Source organism: Cydia splendana, chromosome 1 (assembly GCF_910591565.1).
Source record: "Cydia splendana chromosome 1, ilCydSple1.2, whole genome shotgun sequence".
NCBI lineage: Eukaryota > Metazoa > Arthropoda > Insecta > Lepidoptera > Tortricidae > Cydia > Cydia splendana.
The window spans coordinates 7,188,685-7,200,209 of record NC_085960.1 but is presented as its reverse complement, the minus strand read 5'-3'; the positions used below and the strand labels follow the sequence as shown (position 1 = coordinate 7,200,209).

At 38.6% G+C, this 11,525-nt stretch overlaps 1 protein-coding gene across 6 annotated transcripts in view; it reads right to left on the bottom strand.

The window, feature by feature from the left end:
- Nucleotides 1–11,525, bottom strand: part of LOC134795439 (uncharacterized) — a 125,350-nt gene that overhangs the window by 101,608 nt on the left and 12,217 nt on the right. For 2 of the 6 annotated variants that reach the window (XR_010144817.1, XM_063767281.1), the window contains exons 6-11: nt 10,819–10,830; nt 8,969–9,152; nt 8,351–8,428; nt 5,980–6,140; nt 5,223–5,345; nt 2,232–2,322 (exon numbers count right to left, since the gene is read on the bottom strand). Coding sequence is in view for 5 of the 6 variants with exons in the window: in XM_063767281.1 (XP_063623351.1) it covers nt 2,232–2,322; nt 5,223–5,345; nt 5,980–6,140; nt 8,351–8,428; nt 8,969–9,152; nt 10,819–10,830 (649 nt within the window). In the remaining variant the exon portion in view is untranslated. Of the gene's footprint in view, nt 1–2,100; nt 2,323–3,962; nt 3,995–5,222; nt 5,346–5,979; nt 6,141–8,350; nt 8,429–8,968; nt 9,153–10,818; nt 10,831–11,525 lie in introns of all 6 variants that reach the window. The other 4 variants (XM_063767317.1, XM_063767310.1, XM_063767293.1 and 1 more) reach the window with 4 other exon arrangements.

The window sequence follows — 11,525 nt, the reverse complement described above, 5'->3', positions numbered from 1 at the left end:
TAGTTTTATAGCATTAGAATTGTCAAAGAAGCGAAATATTTTTATTGTAAAATAGCGTAATAGTTATACTGAATCAATTCACGGTACTTTGTGATAAAGCTCATTTTCTTTACTAACGTTAAAAAGCTAATTGCCTACTTCTAAGTTCGATTGGCAGGTAACAATTAAAAAAAGATCTAAATAGAAGAAAATTATACAAATATTAGCTGTTGTATTTCTACGGCTAATATTTTTACACAAAACAATTGACACCGTAATGTGAAGGTACAATGTGAGATGTAGTTTCACTAAATCTAAATCTGGCAATTAAGCTTTCGCGGTACTGTTTAAATTTTGCAAAATTATGTTACTTAGTTCAGTACTTCTATTATGCACAAAGAAATGAGCTTAAATAAATCTATGATTGATTTGTGTAGGTACTTCTTTCTAAATATAAAAATAAGAAAAGTTGTAGGAAGGACAATATCCTTCGCACATGCCAGCGGCCCTAGCAAACAAGCAACTCAGACGTTTGTGGCAACCGTGGCAGGACTCGTAATGCAATGACCATTCTGAACGACGGTGGCTTGTGAATTTGTGCAGACAACATCGATACATAACATGCCGTGATCATTATACATATGTAACAAATGCTCCACATTCGCGACATGGCGTTCTAAACTTTTTTCGGATAGCACCTCGCATTCCAAGCGTGACATAAACGATTTTAAATACGTAAACTCATATTACATTGATAATAAGATTCTAGGAGTACCTACGATTCTCATATATGGGACTTATGGGAGCTACAGCATCACAGCATCTATTCATTTGCAGAAATATCTTACACAACAAAGCACGCAAAACATATGACACCATATGTATTATTTGTAGTCTTAAAAACGGATCATATATTTTTGCGGGCTTCGTTGTGCAAGATATTTTTGCAGGTGACTGTAAACCGACGTCAAACTACTAGCTAAGCGGATGCAGTTTGACTGTATAGATATAGGCTATCAAAATTATCAATGTCCTCCTATTTTCACAAAAATCTGTTCTGTCATAAATTAAATCCTGCTAAGATTTTGTGCACTGCAAGAATCTTGACATGCATCAACCAAGGAAATTAAAAAAAAAACCCAGAACACTGTATGGCATAGACAACATAATCAGGTGGCAATTTCTGATTCCCATAGACACTATCAATCGCTAATCTATAACTGGGATTGGGTAAAAATATCAGTTAGTCTATTCAATATAGATTAATATTTAGACTATTGGCTATCCATGATTATGTACGCAAGGTGAATTTTCGATAATTTAAAACAAACCGTTTTGTTCGTTTCAAGTGGAATAAAAGCACATTACCAGAAAGCTGTTAAACAAATAATAAATAACACACTAACAATCTTAAAGCTATATATTTATTAATAATTAGTTCTACAATTTCTATTAATGAAATACAAAAATACAATAACAACAAACAAATGCAATGCATGAATTTCCATACCATAACACAAACAAACATAAAAACACGATCGAAAGTGAACAAAGAAAGCATGCATATGAAGTGTTCGTGCGGTGAAAAGGGAAAACAAACGTGACGTTGAAAGCCGGAAGCGGGACAAGCGGGCGCGACATACCGAGGTGTGGTTAGGATTGACGTTCTTATTCTATATCTGTGGTAATAACGGCGGAGTTGTTAACACGCGCTGAGAGTTTTGAGACCTACTTTGTACTACAGTGTAAGCAAACTGCGTTCGCTGTCTTAGCACACGGCCAACATACAACCGGGCCATTGGTGCGGGCTTTTTTATTGTCTTCATATGTTTTACCTCTGTTGTGTGTGCTGTTTTATCGCTTTGCTATCTTACTCGGCCCATGTGGATGATCCCCGTATAACGCTCACTTTTTATTGTACACCTCTAGCACTTTGCTTCCCTGTAATTACTTCGAAACATATCTGCACTTTTATTTGTAAGTTCGTATTAATTAGAGTTGTCAGATTTTATTTTGTTGACTATATACCGTCTATAATTAATAAATTAAGAATAAGAACGCAACCCCAACCGCGCTGTTAGTCCAACCGCACCGAAGCGAACGAACACAGAGTCACAGTACCGGTGCGCGTCAAAACAAAAACTCTAGGCAGGCAACAAGCACGTATAGGGCCGTGCTCTGTTGGGTGTCGCCGCAGCGGGCTCGTGCTCGGGCTCGGCTCGGCACGCGCGGCGGCGGAGGCGGGGGCGTACCGGCGCGCGCGCGCGGCGTGTCCAGCGAGGCGGCGGGCTGCAGGAACCACTCGGAGCGCGTGCGCATGCGCGCCCGCTGGCGCTCGTGGACCTACCACAACCCAAGCGTCACCCACGTCAATCCAGCGGCAGCACCCACCCCACGAGGGGACTGAGGAGGTGCTCCTATAGTTTCAGTATCATTGTATATCGATAGGGAAACTATAGTTTGGCTCTATTTTTTTTTAAATCGCCTCGTGTTACACATAAATCCGGCTCGAAGGACTCCAATTATAATAAGAAAAAGATGATGGCTAAATTAGTCTACCCCGGGATGACATTGTGATATCGTTAAAAATGTTAACATGAAACGAGAACGTTAGTTCAGTTAGTACTACTCAACCGTCTACGATCTACGATATTAGTGACAAAAAACGGAAATGACGTTAGAAATCCTGCACACCAAAATAATAAATACGAATGAAATTATTGTCAATAAATGCGTAATTTACCCTAAAGTTCTGTACTTCCGCAGATTATCGACGGCATTCGAAACATATAAAAGCGGTGTGTATGCTGATAGAATATCGGTTTTGACGCACATTTTCACGTGTTTTGCACACTGCACTGCGTTATATACACGCACACACCATTGTGCGCACATCTCTATCAAGCTGTGTCAATTTAAAAGTTCTCTGAAGGACCAAATCAAACTAAAACAATTCTAAAAGGGCAGCCACAGATCGTCCTAAATCCACAGAAAACCAACATGCAGTTGAGAGGTGAAAATGAACCACAGATAGAGCTCAGGCATCAGACATCTATTCCGTACTTAGGACTGACATTACTTACTAACTAATGAGAAAATGAATGATATTTATTTGTAATGAAACATCTATGAATGGTTCATTTGAGAGCATCGAGTACGCAAGTCCAGTAGCAATTTCGTTCTGGCAAGCTTTGCGTTAACTTCACTTCAAGATAGTGATCCAAAGGACTCGAGCCTTTTAGCTCTTTTTTTAGGGCTCGCCTCATTTCTTGACGCCTAAAAGGCTAAAAGCCTATTTAGCTCTTTAGCCCCCGAGCCTAGTTCTATTTAAGATCCTAGACTCTTGGTGCTAATAACCTTATTAAGGCTTGGGGCTAAAGAGCTAAATAGGCTTTTTTTTAGGGGTTTAATAAGGTTATTAGCCCCAAGAGTCTAGGCTCTTAAATAGAACTAGGCTCGGGGGCTAAAGAGCTAATAAATAGGCTTTTAGCCTTTTAGGCGTCAAGAGATGAGGCGAGCCCTAAAAAATAAAGCTCCTAAGGCTCGAGTCTTTTGGATCACTACTTCAAGAGCACCGAGTTCATGTCACTCTGAGGCGAAGTTAACGGTGAAACCGTTCGGACCCTACGTTACAGACGGGGCAACGTATGTAGGTCTCAAAATAAAGATGGGCTCTCACACAGCGGCAAACGCACACTAGCCTATGCCGTTTATAGAGTGTTGATCCATATTTTGACATAATAAAATCGAGCGAATTGTGAACCCATGTGCGTAGTCTATAGTGCGCCGTAAGGCTGAATTTTCACGAAACGTTTATATTTTGTTCCTAGTTTCATTTTATCGCTAGGGTATTTTCCGGTACGCGTACTTGACAGAACGTTTCGCCCCTGGAATCATGGTACCCGATGGTAGAGACAGTACAGTACAAGTATGTCAGGAGCAGTGGACAGTGGCGCTACGGGTGGATTGAGAGAAATCTTCACCATCACTTAAAGAAAAAGTCCTTTTGTGAGCGCTAGAACCCAAACACACACTTTATACATTGGGAGAAATATTTTTAGGTAAATGTACTTAGTACTTAACCATAATAAGTTTCAAACATGTTGATTGATTATTTATTGAGTACATAATATATTTAATTTCTAAATAACGTAGAACTTTTGAACTTCAGTAGTCAAGAAACTAACATTCATTATATTTAATATCTATTTTAGCCATTGCAGTCTCTTTAAGAAGAGACAGCAACTGCCTTAACAGCTTAACACATTCACCGCCAGCGACCCGCTGGGCGGGTTCTCTGTTGGTAGGCGCTTTTTGCTACAAAGCGGAAATTACGTGTTATCGGCAACTCTAGTAGCACGTAGCTCGCGCTGACAGTGAATGTGTTCAATGTCATATTAACGTTAATGCAACTTGATATAAACTGACCTATCATTCCTAGCTCGAATTGGTTGTGCGGCGTGAAATCGCCAACATTTATTTCGTATTCGACGGTCGCTATTAAATATATCAGCCAAGTATAGGCCAAAGGTATGGCCATCGCTCGAAAAGATGGTGCGATACCTTTGGCCTATACTCGAGTAGATGGCGACACCTTTTTATATTTAACAAATTTAACATATATCAGTGAAAGAATAAGGATCAAAGTCAAATGGCTTTCTAAAAGTTTTAATCATGTGTCGAAAGATGGCAGTAAAACTGTGACTCCAAAATTTACTTTGACAACACGCCACTATTTAAATTCTCTTTGATATCAGAATGGTCATGGTGCCCAAAAACAGCACCTTAGCCCCTCCGATGCCGAGCATCAATTACAATTACACGCTGTGTAATTAATTCGTGCGGAATAGGGAATATTACGCGAAACTCTGCGTAGGAGGCGCCACTACCACTATCCGTCACAATCTACCTATGGATCGAAATTTCGTTATCTAACCTCTCTATCACTCTTGCATATTCGAGCGATAAAGAGGCTTATAACTAAATGTCGATTTACGCGTTTCCCGGTAGGCCCCTGTTAACAAACCGCCTCGATGCATCTATGTCATATTTTATTGTCTGTGAAAACTTGTCAAAAAACAGTTTAAGGCACAGTATGTATAAGTTACTCTATGGTTTTCTAGAGGAGCTAGTGCTGTACTCTGGCGGCAGAACATTGCAGTAATACTCCCTATTCTAACGGCGACCGACCATCACGGCCTACAATACGTTTGAAACAGCTTTAATCATGTGAGCAAGCGTACCTGGGGGAGATAGGAGAGGCTCTTGGTGCTCTCCGCGTACTTGTTGATGGCTCGGAGCTCGTCCAGCGTCATGTGCGGGCTGGAGTTGCTGCGCGACGACTGCGACGACGAACTCACCGACACCTGAAACATTTTATTTATTTTATTTATTGATCAAATAAGTAACACAGCATTACAGTATAAAACCAAGGCACTGTGAAAATACAAAATAAAAGGAAAGACAAAGAAAAACAATACACATAAAAATTAACTAAACATTAGGTTTGGGCGACGACGTAACAGCGTGGCTCCGTAGCGTCGTCTGACTTGACGTCGGACATTGATGTGATGCCATGTGATGTGTTAAAACAATTGGGTAGATTTACGCGGTTATCACACCGATGCAAATCCAGACGCGACCGCACTCCAGTATTAAGCACTACAGTGATATGCACGTTTAATCCACTCATTATGTCCACTCCACTCATTTCTCATGTAAGTACATACCTATTCATTAACAAGTGCGGTCACGATTGTTTTTTGTCACGACGGGACAGAGAAAATTTTCAAAGATTTAGTTAAGTCAGTATATTGTATACAGGAATAAAAGAGAGTCAAGTGACGTAACGATGGCCAGCTAGAGTCTGTGCGGAAAGAGAAGAGTCGTGAAATGTAGGGGAGCCCATACATTCTACGACTCTTCTCTTTCCGCACAGACCTTACCGACCCCATCGTGCCGTCCTCGTCATGCCTCTCGTACTATACTCGTCGCACGTACCTTGAACACGCTCTCCTCGAGCGAGATGGACAGCCTGGTGCAGGAGTCGAGCAGCGAGTGCTCGGGTATGATGCCGAGGCCGAGCACGCCGCCGGCCGCGCTGCCGCCCACGACGCCCATCAGCGCGGGCATCGACTGGCACTCTTCGGACTTTGTTAAACCTGACAATGTATGCAGTGTCAATAAGGTTCAGTTTGGTTACGTTTTTCAAATGACGCAAAGCTGTCGTTCGCCCTGTTACGATATGCAAGAAAGGCCTCGATGCGTCAAATATTATATAAAAAAAGGTTTCCAAAGCATTAAGGAATGGCATAGGTCTTTAATATTGAGTATTTAATCATTACCAGACATACAATCGGTCCGAATATCGAATACCTGATCTTTAAACTTTATCCGTCGAAAAATGTTCTAAGTAACTTGTTTCCCTACAGGTAAAGACCGTATAGATAACTACACTTTCACAAGCTTAGCTTCGATTGCCAATTGAGTATTGTGTCAAAAGAAATGACAACTTGATACGTTATCGGTCAACATAACAAAGATGAAAAGGACAATACGACGTTTTTGTTACATTATCAAGTAATGAAAATAAAGGAAGTGTCATGACATTTTCGTCACATTTATCTTTTCATTTAAAAGCTCGGCTCGTGACATTTAGCTCTGACCTCTTGTTCGTGTCCCCATGGAATGTCGTCGGCACACATGAAAAAGCCGGAAATGTACTAATTTGTTAATTACTTTAGATAACTACTGCGATTGTGACGGTAGAATTTGTTCTTAGAAATTATTAAACGATCTTTCTTCTCTTATTTTTAGACGATCATTAGATTTAAGTTAAAAATTGTAGTTATATCTAAATGTAACACTACATAACATATTTCTAAATCGTAACTGTATTTAATTAGTGTGTAAATGTAAATGTCAATTAAATACATGTGAGTGAACTGGGATGATTTTTATGATTTTTCATTTAAGTATGTTCCCAAGATTAGTAATCGTGATTTGTGACTGATAACAATGGACGTAGTTATAAGAAAAGTATCGAAACTACTGAATTGTGCCAAGTATATCTTAATAGGGAATATTAGGCAAAGCTCTGCGTAGATGGCACCTTTGTGGCCCATACAGTAAACAAACCACATTGACACATCACACGTCACGTCAATCACATGGCCTACCGCGAAACAAGAAAATCGAAATTTCGTTATCTAATCTCTCTATCACTCTTGCATATTCGAGCGATAAAGAGGCAGATAACTAAATTTGGATTTTCGCGTTTACCGGTAGGCCCTTGTTAACAAACCGCCTTGATGCATCAATGTCATATTTTATTGTCTGAGAAAACTTGTCAAAAAACAGTTTAAGGCACAGTATGTATAAGTTAGTCTATGAATTTACTTGAGTCGGTAGTGCTGCACTCTGGCGGCAGAACATTGCAGTAATATCCCCTATTAGTTGTTAGGGAACGTTATAATATCGACTTTTTGTAATGAAGGTTCAACTTTGGACTTTCCTAACTTCATATAAAATAGTGTCAAATATTTGCTTTTTGTGAATCAGTTTTATTAGTACTATTAGCTTGATTCGTTTTGTATAACTTCGTCCAAATATTCGGTGATTTCTACACAATTAATACATCACTAGTGCCACCAACCCGTTACCGATACCAACAGTAAGTTATCAATTTTACTCATTCACAATTTGCACTCACCAGACGTATTTACAATATTGACTAGAAAAAATGGTACTTGACTAGTTTTAATACTTGTCAGACACATTCAGACGACCTGCGAAAGATTTACACGTTAAGTACGATTAACGTAAAATGCTTATTAGATAAGAAGTGGGTAAATTACAACTTTTGAATACAGGATTAGCTCTTTTAAGGAACTGGTATGAATAAAGTTGAATAAACATACTAAAGGTTGCACTCCAATCCGACAGGTTTTTTAAATTCTATTCTATGATTCGATGCGTTTTATGAAAATCGTACTTTAGAATAATATACTGCAGGTACATAACTATTGAACTTCTATTAATGTTGATATTTGACTATCAAATAATTACAACACAATTGCGATATATACTAAAAAACACTTTGAGAATATTCAAACATCGTATAGGCAGACATAAATTTGACTTAAAACTGTAAATATGCTTTTGAGTATCTATGAACATTAATAGTTTATGTCCATCATTTACTCTAACAATGTACCCACAGCCACCATAATAACTGCTACGCTCGAAGCTGGGTGCAGTAATAATTGGAATCGGAAGTAGTCATGGTCATCACATATGAATAAATATTTACATAAAACGTATCAACTAGTTCCATACACTATTATCATGTTCAAATAACATTGAAATTTACCTTCTAAATTGAATTTATTGCCCCAACGATCGCATTCGCATTGCAGCCACGTCTTCTCGGCTTCCAGTGATAACTGTCCTGTAACAAAATAAAAAAAACGCTTTAAATTAATTGCAGTCCCAATATCTACATCAATCTAAAGAAATATCATGATAAAATCTCAAACCATTAAGGCACTTAAAATACAATCTTTTTCCTGAGAACAGCCTAATTTGATGATAACATAGATTACTATTTACTATCTGCAATAATGTTATCTTGAGTTTGTTTACACTATCCCGTAGTTGTTTCAAAAGCAAGCAAACGTAATGTAACTAATGTACTTGCAAAGTATTTGTCATAGCATGTTTTCGCAACCTATTTTAAGTACTTATTAAATGCGAAGCGACCTAGTATAATAATATACCTGCTAAGTACTTTGAAAATAGTCACAACTGTCACAAGCACCTACTGTAACGTTGTTGAGTTTGGTTCAAGGAAAATCTTTCTTTCTCTCACTTTTTTCAATCCTAGGGTAACGTTTCTCATTGCTTTGTAGCACCACCGACATCATTTGATGTCGTAGGCTACAAGGATTGAGTCGAGGACTTTAATAGATACACAAATAGTTGGTCTCACTAGCGTAGGCCTCCTGGTCGATGCGGTGTCTCGGCGGCGGCGGGTCCCTGAACGAGCATATCCACTCGTCCTTAACTCGCAGGATACGACCCGTGACCCGCGCGTAGTACTCGTAGTTGTCGCGCCCGAACAGATCGCCCGCCGAGAACTGCTCGATCAGCTGACGCATTATGCGGGTCGCCACCTAGCGTCATGAAAGTTTTAGAAATTATATCGCTTTTGGTTTAGGGAATGACGAAATGGGGCCTATAAGTTGAAGTCTATGTGCAGTATACGATCGACTTAAAGGGACGCTTGGTCTAAAAAGCAAGCGATGGATTTAGGATAAAAATAAATGGCAAGGGTAAGCTGTGGCTGGGTTGTAGATAAAAACGCAAGGGGTCGTCAATGTGGAAACTCGACAAAAAATTGGCGTATCGGCCAAAAAATGCTTCATTGTTTTCATTGGGGCATGGTGTAGATATGTTTATGTTGTCCTTCCTTTTTAAGAGGAGAATAAGGCTCAACTCCTGTTTTTTAAATACTAGTCCGAAAATTTATGAGTTTCCCGATACGTCCAATTGTGCTTTTATCCATTACTTTCAAGACTCAGATATCCCTTCCATAACACTAGAGCATAGGATGAATGCTAAACCCTCTTGAAAAAACTGAGGATACTTAAATAAAGCCTGCGGACAACAATTTAAACATCAAATTTTTCCGTGTCTATAAGTCTCTATACTAACTAGAGAATACTCTAGAATAACTAGAGAATTACTAAATAGACTAGGTACTTAAAGACAAGTGAATTACCCAATACCCATTATTACCCATTAAATTCAAATAATTAAATAGTGAGTGCGGCCTCAAGTGGCATCTCGATTCGAACAAATATCCGTGAATGGGATGAGTCAGCAAGTAGAGGAAGTGAGTAACTAAATTAATTTGATGAATCAAGCCCTTATCAGTGTTGCGGTGGGTTAGGAATTTAGGGTGCCTACGTGTCTAAATATAGCGGGGAGACCGGCGGTAGTACTTTGAAGTGTTATCTACACTACGCTAAATACTTAAGGATAGGTATAAAGACTAATTTGTCATTACAATACTTTTTTACGACATCCAAGGCCGTACACCCAAGAGCAATGAAAACAAGGTAAGTTTGAATGAAAAATTATTTAAAAAGGCGCTCGTTTTGATTGCTCTTAAGTACTTGTTACACGGTTTGATGACAGGATGTTTCTTTTTGGCCAAGGGAAGACGTAAAATTGTGTACCTACACACCTCGGTTGGTAACAAGAAAGCTTCAACTTATACTTATCAATCGTAATTTCTTAAGAATTTAACTATATAAGTAGTATCGTGAGGAAACCTGCATACATCCAAGAAGAAATTCAAAGGTGTATGTTAAGTCCCCAACCCCATTCCTAAGCCCTCTCGTGCTTGAGAGGAAGCCTGTGCCCAGCAGTGGGACGTATATAGGCTAAATTATTTATTTAATAAATAGGGAGTGCGCCATCGATCGATTTGATGCCGGTCGGTGACCATCAGAACAATCGACCGAGGCGGTCTAGTATAGAACTTGAAGCATTCTTAGTTTTCCCGCCCAAGTGTAATGTAGGCACAATTCTGACCGCAATAACTACGTGCCTTATACATTTCTTGATTCACTATTCAATACATCTAAGCTAAGAGTACTTGCCATATTAAAATTGAAGCGTTCTAAAAGCAAATAAGTTCACCATTAAAAATATTGTCTTAATTGGTGAACGTCACAAAGTAACAAATATAAGCGCTATTATGCCTATATATAGCAGGATCTACGTTATATGCGTATATGTATAAATATTTTGTGTCTTGTATTATGTACTCACGCACACTTCAGCCTTCAGCCGCATGTTTAGATAAATTTAGTGAAAACAATATCAAAGCTATATACAATTGTTGCTTAATATTTAGTGATAATCAGCCGATTCGAATTAGTCATGTTTAAGATAAAATGGCGATAAAAAATGGTGAGAAAAAAAGATATGCTCATTGCAATTTAAAATTATCATCCTATCAGATAAGGACATAAAATAGTAGTTTAGCGATAAAGTTTCTGTTTATTGAGTTATGATAAAGCGATTAGGGCTGCCTTTGTTGTGGTAATAACATGTCTTATCGCGACATCGGCATTCATGTACTATCGGTTTGGAATCGGAAATCGATGACTATCTAGAATAGGTCACATTTAACCTTATACTACAATACACAAAAGTTGCATTATATATAGTTTATATCTTAAAGTTTGAAATGTTTAAATACGTATTATGGTTTTCCGCCTTTATTTTCAAACAGAAAATAACCTACATAAGTTACATAGCAACTGGGGCTACTGATAATAACCTGTTTTCCATTCAGTGATATACCTACATACAAGACGTCATTCTTGTTTCATTGCAATTTAGTATGGTTAGTGGTTAATGTAGTATTATATAGGAATAACTGTAACGTGACGATGTAACCAGCTAAACTAGACCACATTATAAAGCCGTTTACATAAAACACATGTCCGAATCGGGTGACTACTTTAATATGG